Below are 18,265 nucleotides of genomic sequence, written 5' to 3'. Positions count from 1 at the left end.
ACGCACACTTACTGGTGAATGGTGTCGGTTCTCCCGTGTGCTCTCGTTGCTTGATCTCCCTGAGGTAGGTGTCAATGAAGCCACGCTCGTAGCCGTCTTCGTAGGTATTCTTGTGGTCCTCGATCAGTTTCTGTGGGCAACGACAGAGTGTGATAAGTATATGGGAGTAAACAACTGACAGACATCGAAACGTGCAAAACAAAAAGTGGACTTAGAAATGGCTGGCATATAAATTGAGAACAGAGGGCATTTTGACGATTTTCTTTTAGGTTTGTTTTGTGCTTTAAATTACTTTCGTTCACTCAAAATGATCTACTTTCCTATCGTCCAGCCAAGCTGTTCCTGTCTTTTTGCGAATTTCTGCTTATATTTTTTTCTTACAGATACATCTAGTTAGTTTTATTCCTGCAGCCTTCAGGTCTTCTTTTTGCAATCATCATGACCACCAACGCAATAGCCGGTATGTCCAGCTTTGACACAGGTAACAGCGCCGGCACGTCGTGACATGGAAGCGCTGTGGCATGGGTAGGTCGCTGGAGTGAGAGGCCACCACATCTGCACAAAGTCACCTAATTCCCTTAAATTCCGGGGAGGGGGCGATGACATTGGCTCTGAGCACTGTGGGGCTAAATATCTGAGGTCATCAGTCCCCTAGAACTTAGAACTACTTAAACCTAACTAACCCAAGGACATCACACACATCCATGAACGAGGCAGGATTCGAACCTGCGACCGTAGCGGTCGCGCGGTTCCAGACTGAAGCGCCTAGAACAGCTCGGCCACACGGGCCAGCGGCGATGGCATTGAATCACATCCCAGATGTGTTCGATCGGGTTCAGATATGGTGAGCTGGGGGACCAGCACATCAACTGGAACTTGCCACTCTGTTCCTCGAACCACTCTGTCATGCCCCTGGCCTTGTGACATGGAGCTTTATCTTGTGGAGAACGGCGACTCTCGTCGGGAAACATGATCGTCATGGATTGCTGTACGTGGTCTGGAACCAGTATATGATACTCCTTGGCCATGATGGCGCCTTGCAGAAGCTCTACTGGAACCACGGATAACCACATGAATGTTCTCTAGAGAATATGGCGCCGTCTCCAGCTCGTCTCCATCCTATAGTACAGGTGTGCAGTAGATGTTCCCTGGAAGAAGACGGATTTGCGCCCTCCAATCGGCATGACGAAGAAGGTATCGGAATTCATCAGACTGTGCAATGCTGTGCTGATGGTCACGTGCCCACTTCAGTCGTAGCTGCCAATGTCGTGGTGTTAACATTGGTACACGCACAGGTTGTCGCCTGCGGAGGCCCATTGTTAGGAATGTTCGGTGCACTGTGTGTGCAGATACACTTGTACTCTGGCCAGTATTAAAGTCTGATGTTAGTTCCGCCACAGACTTCCCGGTCTACGACATCCGATATCTGTAATGAAGGGTGGTCGCCTAACCCCACGATATCTGCATGTGGTTTCACTTAAGTTTCGCCACGTGTTGAAAGCACTCACCACAACACTCCTCCAACACCTGACAAGTCTTGCAGTTTCCGAAATGCTCGAGCTATGGGCTGTGGGCCACGACAATCTGTCCTGGCTCAAACTCAAAATAGATCGCACGCCTTCCCATTCCACACAAGGGTAGCACGTTCACTGATACTACATGTACTGTGCATGTGTGTGACTAGCAGTCATCCCTCGCCAGGTGACGCAGTCATCAGATGACACTGCTATTGCCTGGATATGTTTATACCGATAGTAGGTCGGTGATCATAACGTTCTGGCTGATCAGTGTATTTTACTGTTTCATTTTTAGCTTTAATTTCACAATGAGTGCAAATGGACCTACCTTGCACAAGACTGGTCCCAGCAGATTTGCCTCCATACAGACCCTCGTTAGCCACACACCATTCTGGCTAGCCAGACAGGGATGGGGAGTAAGCACCCCTCACTGGTGATGACTGCCCACTACAAGACCTATCTCTGACAAGTGACTCGCTGCAGCAGACTCACCTCTATGAAGATCGTCCCCTGGAGAGGGCCCTCCAGTCCATGCCAGTAGCAGAATAGCTCAAGGACAAAGCGACGAGTCGATGGTGAGGAACGCCCGAACACCCCTCCCCCCCCCCCCCCCCCCCACCCCCATCGTTGTGGTATTTAAGTGATGGTAGAACTACGTTATACAGGGTGTCCAACATAAATCAGGTATGCCTTATGTGTCGGTTAATTATCTCTAGTCATATTGCTTCTGAAGTGTCAACACTGTCTCGAAAGTGGTCTCACTACATTTTATCGGAAAGTTGAGTGCAGCTGTGTGTTCGTGTGTTACTAGTTGCGAGGAGAGGGTATTGTCGAGTTGTTGGACACTAGAACAGCGAACTGATATTGTAGAGTGTTGCTCAGAGACAAGTTCCGTCAAGTACTGTAAAGAAATGTTCCAAGCGAGGTATACTGGTAGACGCTATTCTAGACCTGTGCAAGAAGTGGAAGACTGTAGGATCCGTGCAGAATGTGCAGAGGGACATGCGGGCGACAGTGAAGACCCCTGGGACGGAATTCGCACAGACATTACGAGAAATCCTTGCAAGTCAATAAGGGGGTTATTGCATCAAGTTGGTGTATCTTGTACACCACCTCATCGCATGCTAAAAGATATGATATTAAAAGCCTATCGTGTGAGTAAGGTACAAGAGTTGAAATTTGGGGATCACGAAAAAAAAAAAAAGATTTCATTATTGTTAACCTCATTTGTTAATGGTTACTTGGACCCATTGCTTTACTTCATGTCAATGGGGCCCAGTTTAGTTTGTCCGGTTATGTAAACTATCAGAATTGCAGATACTGGTCACAGGACGACCATATATTCTGCACGAAAAGCCTCTCCACTCAGAGCAGATAGGGGTTTGGTGCACATTGTCCGGCATATACTTTTTTGGCCCCATATTTCCGTCTTAAACACTGCCAGAAATCTAGAGATCTTTGACTCTTTGTGTGTACAATTAACAGATGCAGAGAAGCTGTATGCTGTATTCGAACAGGATTGAGCAACTGCTCAGATATCAAGCCAAAGTATGGGGCATATCACAAAAGTGTCCCCTGAAGACAGAATTGTCCGTAGAAGCCTCTGGCATACGAAGGCCATGGACTTAACACCGTGCAGTTTTTATTTGTGGGACACACTAAGCAGCAAAGTGCACGTTGACAATCCCCACACAGTAGACGATCTTAAACAGAACATTACTAGAGAAATTAACAACATCACACCTGCAGATTTACAGCGTTCTGCTGATAAAATCAAAGAAAAAATGGTTCAAATGGCTCTGAGCACTATGGGACCTAACATCTGAGGTCATCAGTCCATTAGAACTTAGAAATACTTAAACCTAACCAGCCTAAGGACATCATACACATCCATACCTGAGGCAGGATTCGAACCTGCGATCATACTGGTGGCGCGGTTCCAGACTGAAGCGCCTAGAACCGCTCGGCCTCACTGGCCGGTGATAACATCATCAAACAAAGCCATCGATGCCTGGATGCCCACAGCCACCACTTCCAGCCTCTCATATAAACAGGTAACTTTAAAGTTAGTATTACCTATTATTTTTTAAGTTAGTTCTTCTTCTTCTTCTGCTTTTACGGCCTCATTGGACCACTTCAGTCAATCATTTCTGGTCCTCTTCTTTGGTATTTTCCTCTTCCGAGTGGCCCAGTATCTCTTCATTCGTTCCGATGCTTTTCGTCGTTCCTTATCTGTAAATATCCTTTTCATTGTATGTCGTTTGTCAATTTTTGGTTTAAATCTTATTTCTGTGTCCCTCAACTTCTTTAAATTTAGCGTTTTGTTCTGCAAATCATCCAGAGTTATTTCCAGTTCTTCCATATCCTCTCTTATTTCCTTAAGCCATCCTCCTTGTTATTTCAAATTCCAGAGTTTCTCAATAATTTTCCTTGATAATCTGGTTTCTGGTGTCCTCAGAATGTGACCACAAAAAGAGATCCTTTTCTTTCGTATAGTATTAGTGATGGGCTCCAGTTCTCTGTATACCACTTCATTTGGAACTATCCGCCATTGCCCAGCTTTTTGATATTTCTTATTTATGCATGTTCTAGCAATTCTTCTCTCTACTTTTAAAATTTTGTCAATTCTGTTTCTTTGGGTGACTTTAAAAAGAGTTTCACTTCCGTATGTAACCTCTGGTTGAACCACCGTCTTGTAATGTTTTAATTTTGTTTTAATTGATAGACATTTTTTATTGTACGTAGACCATGTTAGTTTTTGAGCTTTTATCATTTTATTAGTTCATTGTTATTTAAATCTCGGATATGAGGTGTGCTGGTTTTATTTGGGGCACCCTGCACCTGAAGCCAGGGGACTCACCTGCACACAGGCTGTCATTTGGAGGGAGTCTTCCCGTCCATCCCACTATCCACACAGCCCGGGCCAGCCATGAGTGTCTGTTGAGGAAGCCTTGTGAATCGAGCTACCTTCTACAAGACTTGTGTCAGCAGACTCACCTCCAGGGGAAGGTCCTCATCTGGAGAGAAGCCTCCAATCCATCCCAGTATGCAAGGAGCCAGGCCAGCCACGAGTGCATGCTAGGAGAGCTTTGTCACTGGGGCTACCTTCTCTCAGCAGACTCACCTCCACGAAGGTCCTCATCTGGAGAGAGCCCTCCAGTCCGTCCCGGTATCCGGACAGCACAGGCGCCACTCTGGACAGCCACGAGTGGATGGTGAGGAAGCCCCCCGTCGTGTCTCCGTGCCGCTGGAACTTGATGCCGGCCTTGCCCAGGCGACGAGCCGTCTCGTCTGCGGAGCGTGGAAGCCTGGCCCCCGTGTACACCGCCAGGATGGAGTTGATGAACGTGGGGAACAGCGCTTCGGGCAGCAGAACACGACGCGAGCCGTCCCCTCCTGGCGACAGCCGGGCCACCGCCTGCCGAAATGTCACGAAGCTCACGAGCTGCACTCGAGCTGTAGGTGCTGAGAGACGACACGTGCAGAGCCATCTAAAAATGGTTCAAATGGTTCTGAGCACTATGGGACTTAACTTCTGAGGTCATCAGTCCCCTAGAACTTAGAACTACTTAAACCTAACTAACCTAAGGACATCACACATATCCATGCCCGAGGCAGGATTCGAACCTGCGGCCATAGCGTTCGCGCAGTTCCAGACTATAGCGCCTAGAACCGCTCGGCCACTACGGCCGGCGCCGAGCGATCACTCAGGACATCAACACTCCAGGTATTCCTCTGGGCGAATATTGTGTGTCAGACGTGTCTCCACACCTTTGGTGTCACAATCATGCAACTGGGAGAGGATCCTATGCAAAATATTTTCAAATAAGAAATTATTGTCCCGAAATTGTCATTCCCTTTCCCGTTGCACTCGCAAATTTGGCGAGATTACATTCTTCTCATCCAACACTATTGACGAAGTTTAGAGAAGCGTCATTTGCGCAGACTGCAGAACGATACTACTGCCTGCAGTACAAGTATCGCGTAGGAACAGTAAAGACAAAATAATAGAAATTATGGCTCTTGTGAAGGCACATACTGGGTACCTCTCCCACAGTCGTCAGAGGCATTTTTTCCGGTGTTTCCAGTAGATATACCACTGGTCATTAAAATTCTTACACCGAGAAGAAATGCAGATGATAAACGGGTATTCATTGGACAAATATATTTTACTAGAACTGACATGTGATTACATTTTCACGCAATTTGGGTGCATAGATCCTGAGAAATCAGTACCCAGAACAACCACCTCTGGCCGTAATAACGACCTTGATACGGCTGGGCATTGAGTCAAACAGAGCTTGGATGGCGTGTACAGGTACAGCTGCCCGTGCAGGTTCAACACGATACCACAGTTCATCAAGAGCAGTGACTGGCGTATTGTGACGAGCCACTTGCTCGGCCACCATTGACCAGACGTTTTCAGTTGGTGAGAAATCTGGAGAATGTGTTGGCCAGGGCAGCATCGAACATTTTCTGTATCCAGAAAGTCCCGCACAGGACCTGCAACATGCGGTCGTGCATTATCCTGCTGAAATGTAGGGTTTCGCAGGAATCGAATGAAGGGTAGAGCCACGGGTCGTAACACATTTGAAATGTAACGTCCACTGTTCAAAATGCTGTCAATGCGAACAAGAGGTGACCGAGACGTGTAACCAATGACACCGCATACCATCACGCCGAGTGATACGCCAGTATGGCGATGACGAATACACGCTTCCAATGTGCGTTCACCGTGATGTCGACAAACACGGATGCGACCATCACGATGCTGTAAACAGAACCTGGATTCATCCAAAAAAATGACGTTTTGCCATACGTCCACCCAGGTTCGTCGTTGAGTACACCATCGCAGGCGCTGTGATGCAGCGTCAAGGGTAAGCGCAGCCACGGTCTCCGAGCTGATAGTCCACGCTGCTGCAAACGTCGTCGAACTGATCGTGCAGATGGTTGTTGTGTTGAAAACGTCCCATCTGTTGATTCAGGGATCGAGACATGGCTGCACGATCCGTTACAGCCATGCGGATAAGATGCTTGTCATCTGGACTGTTAGTGATACGAGGCCGTTGGGATCCAGCACGGCATTCCCTATTACCCTCCTGAACCCACCGATTCCATATTCTGGTAACACTCACTGGATCTCGACCAACGCGAGCAGCAATGTCGCGATACGATAAACCGCAATCGCGATAGGCTACAATCCGATCTTTATCAAAGTCGGAAACGTGATGGTACGCATTTCTCCTCCTTACACGAGGCATCACAACAACGTTTCACCAGCCAACGCCGGTCAACTGCTGTTTGTGTATGAGAAATCGGTTGGAAACTTTCCTCATGTCAGCACGTTGTAGGTGTCGCCACCGGCGCCAACCTTCTGTGAGTGCTCTGAAAAGTTAATCATTTGCATATCACAGCATCTTCTTCCTGTCGGTTAAATTTCGCGTCTGTAGCACGTCATCTTCGTGGTGAATCAATGTTAATGGCCAGTAGTGTATTTGCTAATTCGGTTTTGCAAAGTGCAGGTGTTGTCAGCCCAAACAAATGCGATGATCACGTCCGTGATACGATGCCCAGTGTCGACGAAAGCGTCGGCTTGTTTGCCGATACCATCAAAATTATTCCGAAGCTCTGTTTTACATCCTCATTCGACAGTGCGGTGCAAAATTAGTCCAGTGCGATATTCGTTTTATCTACGTGCATTAACAGGGATAGTAAAACAGGAAGAATAACCAGTACTCCAGTAGTGACTGAGCAGGCCTGCTGCATGGGGGTAGAAGAGAGCGAGCAAGCCAGGGCAGTGCCACAGTACTGGTTATTCTTCCTGTTTTACTGTCCCTGTTAATGCATATACCGCGTGATCAAAAAGTCAGTATAAATTTGAAAACTTAATAAATCACGGAATAATGTAGATAGAGAGGTAAAAATTGATACACATGCTTGGAATGACATGGGGTTTTATTAGAACAAAAAACAAAAACGAAGTTCACAAAATGTCCGACAGATGGCGCTGGACAGCAAAACGTCAGTAACTGCTACCCTGACGGGTGAGAGGTACGCCGATATGTTGCAGAATCGCATCACCCCCAGCCTGGCTGATAAACACCTGCTGGAATGCATGATGTTTATGCAGGATGGCGCTCCACCCCATATTGCCACACGCATGAAAGATCTCTTATGCGCGTCGTTTGGTGATGATCGAGTGCTCAGCCGACACTTTCGTCATGATTGGCCTCCAAGGTACCCAGACCTCAGTCCGTGCGATTACTGGCTTTGGGGTTACCTGAAGTCGCAAGTGTATCGTGATCGACCGACATCTCTAGGGATGCTGAAAGACAGCATCCGACGCCAATGCCTCACTATAACTCCGACATGCTTTACAGTGCTGTTCACAATATTATTCCTCGGCTACAACTATTGTTGAGGAATGATGGTGAACATATTGAGCATTTCCTGTAAAGAACATCATCTTTGATTTGTCTTACTTTGTTATGCTAATTATTGCCATTCTGATCAGATGTCGCGCCATCTGTCGAACACTTTCGAACTTTTTTTATTTTTTTCGGTTCTAATAAAATCCCATGTCATTCCAAGCAAGTGTGTGAATTTGTACCTCTCTATCTACATTATTCCATGATTTATTCACTTTTCAAATTTATACTGACTTTTCGATCACCTGGTAGATAAAACGAATATCGCGCAAGACTAATATGATAGATCTCTGTCGAATGGGTAAAATTTCGTGTTAAAAATAATTTTGTTTAGATTAGTAAACAAACCGTGGATTTCCGTGCGCATTGGGAGTCACATGAGCAATATTTGTTTGAGCTCACTCCAGCTGCACGTTGCAAAATCGAAATTGTAAATATCTGCCGAAACACCAGAGAAAATCCGTCTTACGAGTCTTAGGATGGACACCAGGTAGACAGTCGTCTTTTCCTAACGCCACTTGCGAATACTGGAACAGGAAACAGTACCAAGTACCCTCCACCATGCAAGATACGGTGGGTTGCGGAGTATGTATATAGGTATAGACCGGTGACTTTCTGGCTCTCATGTGAGGGAAGCCCGAATTGGGTATCACTTGATTCATCAATTCGGAATCCATGCTGGTTGCCATTGAGGGCCGGCCAGGGTGGCCTAGCGGTTCTAGGCGCTACAGTCTGAAACCGCGCTACTGCTACGTTCGCAGGTTCGAATCCTGCCTCGGGCACGGCTGTGTGTGATGTCCTTAGGTTAGTTAGGTTTAAGTAGTTCTGGGGGACTGATGACCTAAGCTGTTAAGTCCCATAGTGCTCAGAGCCATTTTGCCATTGAGGATACTGTATGACGGTTGTGTGGCGGTGCGGACGAGGAGTGAACGTCAGCCGCAGGCTCACCTCGTCCTCCCGATCGCCCTGGATGAGCTCCAGCAGGTCCCTCAGCTCTGCCTCGATCTCCGCCTCCAGCCGTCCAGAGCGGCGGCCGAAGCCGAAGTCCCGCATGTGTCTCAGGGTGAGGCGCCGCTGCTCCAGCCACTGCGGGCCCTCCGACAGGAAGATGCCTGCGGGAAGACAGAGGACGTATCGCATCGTAAGAGCAGAGCCGTGGAGGCGGTCACATGGTAATGATCTGTGTTTGGACCACAAATTCCACAGCTCCATATATATATATATATATATATATATATATATATATATATATATATACTATCAGTTTAATAAGTCACAGCTGCAACATACTAACGCGAATTCTTTACAAACGAATGGAAAAACTGGTAGAAGCGGACCTCGGGGAAGAGCAGTTTGGATTCCGTAGAAATGTTGGAACACGTGAGGCAACACTAACCTTACGATTTATCTTAGAAGAAAGATTAAGAAAAGGCAAACCTACGTTTCTAGCATTTGTAGACTTAGAGAAAGCTTTTGACAACGTTAACTGGAATACTCTCTTTCAAATTCTGAAGGTGGCAGGGGTAAAATATAGGGAGCGAAAGGCTATTTACAATTTGTGCAGAAGCCAGATGGCAGTTACAAGAGTCGAGGGGCATCAAAGGGAAGCAGTGGTTGGGAAAGGAGTGAGACAGGGTTGTAGCCTCTCCCCAATGTTATTCAATCTGTATATTGAGCAAGCAGTAAAGGAAACCAAAGAAAAATTCGGAGTAGGTATTAAAATCCATGGAGAAGAAATAAAAACTTTGAGGTTCGCCGATGACATTGTAATTCTGTCAGAGACAGCTAAGGACTTGGAAGAGCAGTTGAACGGAATGGACCGTGTCTTGAAAGGAGGATATAAGATGAACATCAACAAAAGCAAAACGAGGATAATGGAATGTAGTCAAATTAAATCGGGTGATGCTGAGGGGATTAGATTAGGAAATAAGACACTTAAAGTAGTAAAGGAGTTTTGCTATTTAGGGAGTAAAATAACTGATGATGGTCGAAGTAGAGAGGATATAAAATGTAGACTGGCAATGGCAAGGAAATCGTTTCTGAAGAAGAGAAATTTGTTAACATCGAGTATAGATTTAAGTGTCAGGAAGTCGTTTCTCAAAGTATTTGTACGGAGTGTAGCCATGTATGGAAGTGAAACATGGACGATAACCAGTTTGGACAAGAAGAGAATAGAAGCTTTCGAAATGTGGTGCTACAGAAGAATGCTGAAGATAAGGTGGGTAGATCACGTAACTAATGAGGAGGTATTGAATAGGATTGGGGAGAAGAGAAGTTTGTGGCACAACTTGACTAGAAGAAGGGATCGGTTGGTAGGACATGTTTTGAGGCATCAAGGGATCACAAATTTAGCATTGGAGGGCAGCGTGGAGGGTAAAAATCGTAGAGGGAGACCAAGAGATCAATACACTAAGCCGATTCAGAAGGATGTAGGTTGCAGTAGGTACTGGGAGATGAAGAAGCTTGCACAGGATAGAGTAGCATGGAGAGCTGCATCAAACCAGTCTCAGGACTGAAGACCACAACAACAACAACACCACACACATATATATATATATATATATATATATATATATATATATATATATATATATATATGGAGCTGTGGAACCTACAAATGTTATAGGTCCATTTAATAGCTCTTCTTGTGCTACATTGTCAGGAGTAAGAGTAAATGTATCCACAGTCTTGTAAACAGGCAATCTTGATCTTCTTGTAAATCTTCTCCTCCTGTACGGCATGGCTGTGTGCTCAGTGCGGCTGCCTCGTGCGGAGTGAGCGTGCTGCCGCCTGCCTACAGGATGTACGTCACTGATAACATGGGCGCGGCAGGAAGTAGCGCGCTGATAATTCAACATGGCGGACCGGAAACTGAATTTTCCAGCGGATCGCGCTCTGTTAAAACTATATAGAGCGCGATCCGCGAGGCGCCTCGTGCTGCGGCTAAGTCCAGTTCAAGGTCACCCGCCAATATTATGGCGGACACAGGAGACGTGTTAATGCTAATGAAAGAGTTAATATTGATGGTTAAGACTGATGGTGCACTAACAAAGTATATTAAAGTACAAGTAGATGTGACTGTATATTATCATCACGGAACAGGTATTTGGCGCGGTCAGATCAATGGTTGGTTGGTTTGGTTGTTTGGGGAAGGAGACCAGACAGCGTGGTCATCGGTCTCATCGGATTAGGGAAAGATGGGGAAGGATGTCGGCCGTGCCCTTTCAGAGGAACCATCCCGGCATTTGCCTGGAGTGATTTAGGGAAATCACGGAAAACCTAAATCAGGATGGCCGGACCCGGGATTGAACCGTCGTCCTCCCGAATGCGACGATCAATGGACCACCCTATATATATATACAAGTGGCTCTCTAAACATCTTCAAAACATTTTAGGGTAAGGGCCACCCTATATATATATATATATATATATATATATATATATACTAAGCAGATTATATATATATATATATATATATATATATATATATATATATATATATATATATATATTAAGCAGATTATATATATATATATATATATACTAAGCAGATTATATATATATATATATATATATATATATATATATAGGGTGGTCCATTGATCGTGACCGGGCCAAATACCTCACGAAATAAGCGTCAAACGAAAAAACTACAAAGAACGAAACTCGTCTAGCTTGAAGGGGGAAACCAGATGGCGCTATGGTTGGCCCGCTAGATTGCGTTGCCATAGTTGAAACGGATATCAACTGCGTTTTTCTTTTTCTTTTCTTTTTTTAATAGGAACCCCCATTCTTTATTACGAATTCGTGCAGTACGTAAAGAAATATGAAAGTTTTAGTTGGACCACTTTTTACACTTTATCGCGTATTATCAATAATGTTCAGAATATTGGGTACATGATTTCCACGCATCACAGTGACGCCGTCCAGTTCCAACTTTGGCCACCACTTGCCGTGATCAGTCATCATCATCCATAGTCTAACACACCTGCCCAGTCGCAGTGCACTTGTTGACACATCAGCATAATCTTGGACAAAGAGAGCAGGGCATAACTGATGAAGTACTATTGTTCTTGTGTTCTTCAGCCCTGAGACTTGTTTGATGCAGCTCTCCATGCTACTCTATCCTGTGCAAGCCTCTTCATCTCCCAGTACCTACTGCAGCCTACATCCTTCTGAATCTGCTTAGTATATTCTTCTCTTCGTCTCCCTCTACGATTTTTACCCTCCATGCTACCCTCCAGTACTAATTTGGTGATCCCTTGATGCCTCAGAACATGTCCTACCAACCGATCCCCTCTTCTAGTCAAGTTGTGCCACAAACTCCTCTTCTCCCCAATTCTACTTAATACTTCCTCCTTAGTTATGTGATCTACCCATCTAATCTCCAACATTCTTCTGTAGCACCACATTTCGAAAGCTTCTATTTTCTTCTTGTCCAAACTATTTATCGTCCATGTTTCATTTCCATACATGGCTACACTCCATACAAATGCTTTCAGAAACGACTTCCTGACACTTAAATCTATACTCGATGTTAACAAATTTCTCTTCTTCAGAAACGCTTTCCTTGCCATTGCCAGTCAACATTTTATATCCTCTCTACTTCGACCATCATCAGTTATTTTGCTCCCTAAATAGCAAAACTCCTTTACTACACTTAATTTCCTAATCTAATTCCCTCAGCATCACCCGACTTAATTCGACTATATTCCATTATCCTCGTTTTGCTTTTGTTGATGTTCATCTTATATCCTCCTTTCAAGACACTATCCATTCCCTTCAACTGCTCTTCCAAGTCCTTTGCTGTCTCTGACAGAATTACAATGTCATCGGCGAACCTCAGAGTTTTTATTTCGTCTCCATGGATTTTAATACCTACTCCGAGGTTTTCTTTCGTTTCCTTCACTGCTTGCTCAATATACAGATTGAATAACATCGGGGAGAGGCTACAACCCTGTCTCACTCCCTTCCCAACCACTGCTTCCCTTTCATGTCCCTCGACTCTTGCAACTGCTATCTGGTTTCTGTACAAGCTGTAAATAGCCTTTCGCTCCCTGTATTTTATCCCTGCCACCTTTAGAATATGAAAGAGAGTATTCTAGTCAACATTGTCAAAAGCTTTCTCTAAGTCTACAAATGCTAGAAACATATGTTTGTCTTTCCTTAATCTATTTTCGAAGATATGTCATAGGGTCAGTATTGCCTCACGTGTTCCAGTATTTCTAAGGAATCCAAACTGATCTTCCCCGAGGTCAGCTTCTACCAGTTTTTCCATTCGTCTGTAAAGAATTCGCGTTAGTATTTTGCAGCTGTGACTTATTAAACTGATAGTTCGGTAATTTTCACATCTGTCAATACCTGCGTTCTTTGGGATTGGAATTATTATATTCTTTTTGAAGTCTGAAGGAATTTCGCCTGTTTCATACACCTTGCTCACGAGATGGTAGAGTTTTGTCAGTACTGGCTCTCCCAAGGCTGTCAGTAGTTCTAATGGAATGTTGACTTCTCTGGGGGCCTTGTTTCGACTCAGGTCTTTCAGTGCTCTGTCAAACTCTTTACACAGTATCATATCTCCCATTTCATCTTCATCTACCTCCTCTTCCATTTCCATAATATTGTCCTCAAGAACATCGGCCTTGTATAGACCCTCTATATACTCCTTCCACCTTTCTGCTTTCTCATCTTTGCTTAGAACTGGGTTTCCATCTGAGCTCTTGATATTCATGCAAGTGGTTCTCTTTTCTCCAAAGGTCTCTTTAATTTTCCTGTGGGCGGTATCTATCTTACCCCTAGTGAGATAAGCCTCTACATCCTTACATTTGTCCTCTAGCCATCCCTGCTTAACAATTTGCACTTCCTGTCGATCTCATTTTTGAGACGTTTGTATTCCTTTTCGCCTGCTTCACTTGCTGCATTTTTGTATTTTCTCCTTTCATCAATTAAATTCAGTATCTCTTCTGTTACCCATGGATTTTTACTAGCCCCCGTCTTTTTACCTACTTGATCCTCTGCTGCCTTCACTATTTCGTTCCTCAATGCTACCCATTCTTCTTCTACTGTATTTCTTTCCCCCATTCCTGTCAATGCTCTATTATCAACCCAAGAGTAAAGCTTCAGCTGCACTTCGAGACTGTCGCTTGCTGAAAGGATTACAGAAGGGTTCTCTTTTCCACCTGCTGTGTGTAGCGTGATGAAGAAGTTCGAATCAATTGGAGAACTGTGCGTCAGTCCGGGACGAGGCCGACGACCGGTTGCACCACAGGTGGTTGACGAAATCGCTGTTCCTGTGGCAGACAACGCTGCGCGCAAATCCCGATCGTCATGCAGTGTGTGTGCTGTGTCACGACAGTTGAACATCCCGTGGTGCACTGTACGGAAGGTGCTTCGAAATATTCTGAAACGGTATCCGTACAAGATCCATATCGTACAGCAGCTTGCACCACAGGACGCATAACGGCGTGTCGACTTCGCTCTCCACTTTCTAGCGAGGATTGAAGTTGACGAGAGCTGGCCCTGGACCATCCTATGGACAGACGAAGCTCGTTTTTCTCTGACTGGTGAGGTGAATACACATAATTGCTGAGTGTGGGGATCTTCACCTCCAGTCACTGTGCATGAAGTTCCTCTGTATGGTTCATCATTGGCCCATTCTTTTTTGAACAGATTGGCGCTCGAGGAACAAAGACGTGGATAGTTATTACGATATGCTTCGCCAGCATGTCACACCCGTCCTACAGGAGAGAGACGCAATGAAAGACAGTTTTCGTGCACGATGGGGCCGCACCGCACATCGCTCGTGAAGTTCATGTGCTTCTCCAAAACACGTTTGGAGACGATCGACTTATCAGCCGGTCATTTCCAAATTCTTGGCCGGCACGATCACCTGAGCTCAATCCCTGCGATTTCTGGTTGTGGGGCTACCTGGAGGGCTGGATTTACCAGGGGAACATTCACACATGTGCTGATCTGAAGCGCAGCGTATCAAGAGGGGTAGCCAGCATACTAACGGACATGCTTCGCTCTGCTATGCTGAATGCAATCCTGCACTTTCAGACACTTCTGGACACTGATGGGCGCAATATTGAGCCCGTTTTGTAGCAGTAATGGTACCGGTATGTAATGGTATGATGTACTGTAGCAGGACATTAAAAGTGTTTCAATTGAATTGATTCTGCATTAGTTTTATTCCCCATGTCCTTGCTACCAAGTTTGGTCCTCGTACGGTAGTTAGTTTCCATGTTTCAACGTGTTAAACAGGGAAAGTTTAATTATAACCATGCGGTATAATGCATATCAGGGGTCTCCAAACTACGGCCTGTGAACGCCATCAATCCGTCTCGTGGTAACGGGTCAGACACACATGATATCCGGCCTGCTGTAACTTTTTTTAAAATTACAGATAAAGCTTGCTTATCGAGCACCTCCCATAACAAGTGATTCGCACAACGAGAAGAACAAAGCAGGTCGTAGGTTCTGTTCCAAAAATGAACAGCATGGAGACAGAAGTGATGACACTTTCTGCAGGACCTGACCGTCATTTTGCAGGACAATGCTCAAGCACGTACAGTCAAGCTGTTAGTAGATTTGTTTCACTGGTGGGGCCGCTAAGTGCTGTACCACCTACAGCACTCCCCTGACTTACGCCCTCGTGAGTTCAACTCGATTTCTAAACTGAAGGAAACACTTCACGGCTTTCGCTTCAGAACTGCTACAAATTCGTTGGTCAATAGCCTGTGCCACTCTGTCAACACAACTGGCACCGCTAAGAGTATCCTACGAATTCCACATCACTGGCAACGGGTTATACACAATGCTGGTGACTACTTTGAAAGTCAGTAAAACTTTGAAACAAGTATTATTTTGTACGAGCTGTAAATAAATAATTGCCCCTTATTGAAGTTCCAACCCTCGAATCTCAATCACTGTCTAGTCCTGAAACGAAAATTATCGCGTAATTGAACACTGAACTTAGTTGGTACGATGAACTATACTTTGTCCAACTTTTCTTCTACCGTACAAGCAGTGACCGCAGGGACGAAGAGGTTACCACTATTGCCGCCGAGTGGCGAGGAATGTGCGGTTGGAAGATATCCTGCTCACACTACATTATAAACACTTTGCTGTGATGTTAATGACGTATGGAGGTAGCAAGGATTTGTGAAAGTGCATTACAACGACCTTCACAAGTGGTATTTGCGCTGGTAAGTCGAAGCAGTATGACCACCCGCTTAAAAGCTTGTTTATGCGTCTTTAGAACGAAATACATCACTCATCTTGCGTATAACGAATCCGACAGTTTATTGGTAGGTTTTTGAAGGTCATGTAATTCGCGCAAATAAGGGACCGCTATTTTGAGTACGCTCTTATGGCGCCTGACAGCAAGCCAGATGGGTTCCACAGGATTTACATCAGGCGAGTTTGATAGCCGAGACATCAACGTGAGTTCACTATTACGCTCTTCAAACCACAGTAGCACGGTTCTGGCTCAGAAACATGGACGACTGTTCTGCTGAAAGATGACATCGCCGTCGGGGAAGACATCAAGCATGAAGGGATGTGGGTAGTTCCCAACCGTCAGCGTGTCTTCGGTTACTACGACAGGTACCATGCAAACACAGAGAATGTCTTCCATAATATAACACTGCTCCCTCCAGCCTGCATCTGTAGCACGCTGTACGTTTCGAACCGCCGTTTACCTCGATGACGGAGACGATCATCGACCTAGTGCAGCAAAAATGTGATTCACTCAAAGAGCAGACACGTTTCCACTGATCGACGGTCGAATCCCGATGGTCCCGTGCCTATTGAAGTAGTAATTGATGATGTCGTTGGGTCAACATGTGAACACATTGGGTGGCCTGCTGTGGAGCTCCATGTTCGACAGTGTAAAATGAACGGTGTGCTCCAAAACAGTTGTGTGTGCACTAGCATTGTGCTCTTTTGGCAGATATGCCACAGATCACAATCTATCCCACTTTACAGGGCACACAAGATTCCGGACGCCACGTTCTGTGAAGAGTCGTGGACTTCCAGCCATATAGCGCCTAACTGTAGTTTCACTGTCCTTCGACCTCTTTCTGCAGACGCTCACGACAGTAGCACGTGAACATTCGACCAGCTTCGCCCTTTTTGAGACACTCGTTCACAGGCTCTGCGGAATAATAATCTGTCCTTTATCAATGACGCTTATCTCAGTGGATTTCCCCATCCGCAGCCCATATCTTGGTTAGGGTGATCCCCCACCCATGTCCGCTCTGCTTACATACTATTGCTACCATATCACATGTCGCCAACTCCATCAGGCGGCATCCAATGTCGCATTGGCAGTAGTCACAATGTTTTGGCTTACCAGTCTTGGGTTGGGTTGTTTTTGGGGGAAGAGACCCAACAGCGAGGTCATTGGTCTCATCGGATTAGGGAAGGATGAGAAAGGAAGTCGGCCATGCCCTTTCAAAGGAACCATCCCGGCATTTGCCTGGAGCGATTTAGGGAAATCACGGAAAACCTAATTCAGGATGGCCGGATTTAACTGTCGTCCTCCCAAATGCGAGTCCAGTGTGCAAACCACTGCGCCACCTCGCTCGGTGCTTATCAGTGTATTTGTGTCAATGTACTCGTATATGACATGAAATTAAGGCCACTGCTCAAGGTCAAACAAAGAGCAGGTCACTGCATAACAACTGCTGCAGTACCACTGTGTCAGTTTGTAAAGACTGGCAGCAGTGGTAAGCGTTACGAAAACTTCTGTACTGTACTGAGGAGTTCCCAACAATACTAGAGCATCAAATTCCAAGAAAGACTACAGCTATGTCTTGGGCCTTTGGACTTATTTTGAAGAGCCAGTGTGGCCCTTACCCTAAAATGTTTTGAAGATGTTTAGAGAGCCACTTGTATGAATATCAAGAGCTCAGATGGAAACCCAGTTCTAAGCAAAGAAGGGAAAGCAGAAAGGTGGAAGGAGTATATAGAGGGTCTATACAAAGGTGATGTACTTGATGACAATATTATGGAAATGGAAGAGGATGTAGATACAGATGAAATGGCATATACAATACTGCGTGAGGAGTTTGACAGAGCACTGAAAGACCTTAGTCGAAACAAGGCCCCGGGAGTGGACAACATTGCATTAGAATTGCTGACGGCCTTGGGAGAGCCAGTTCTGATAAAACTCTACTATCTGGTGAGCAAGATGTATGAGACAGGCGAAATACCCTCAGACTTCAAGAAGAATATAATAATTCCAATCCCAAAGAAACCAGGTGTTGACAGATGTCAAAATTACCGAACTATCAGTTTAGTAAGTCATAGCTGCAAAAT

The 18,265-nt window shown here is 45.4% G+C and overlaps 1 protein-coding gene across 2 annotated transcripts in view; it reads right to left on the bottom strand.

Moving 5' to 3' along the window:
• The window catches only part of LOC124552620 (probable cytochrome P450 304a1), a 121,940-nt gene that overhangs the window by 70,482 nt on the left and 33,193 nt on the right, over positions 1-18,265 (bottom strand). Inside the window, exons 3-5 of one of the 2 annotated variants that reach the window (XM_047126946.1) lie at positions 8,894-9,057; positions 4,642-4,935; positions 7-130 (exon numbers count right to left, since the gene is read on the bottom strand). In XM_047126946.1, coding sequence (XP_046982902.1) covers positions 7-130; positions 4,642-4,935; positions 8,894-9,057 — 582 coding nt within the window. The remainder of the gene's footprint in view (positions 1-6; positions 131-4,641; positions 4,936-8,893; positions 9,058-18,265) is intronic. The other variant, XM_047126947.1, reaches the window with a different exon arrangement.

Source organism: Schistocerca americana, chromosome 10, assembly GCF_021461395.2.
Source record: "Schistocerca americana isolate TAMUIC-IGC-003095 chromosome 10, iqSchAmer2.1, whole genome shotgun sequence".
In the NCBI taxonomy this organism is placed as follows: domain Eukaryota; kingdom Metazoa; phylum Arthropoda; class Insecta; order Orthoptera; family Acrididae; genus Schistocerca; species Schistocerca americana.
The sequence above is the reverse complement of the archived record's forward strand: the minus strand, read 5'-3'. Positions and strand labels throughout refer to the sequence as shown.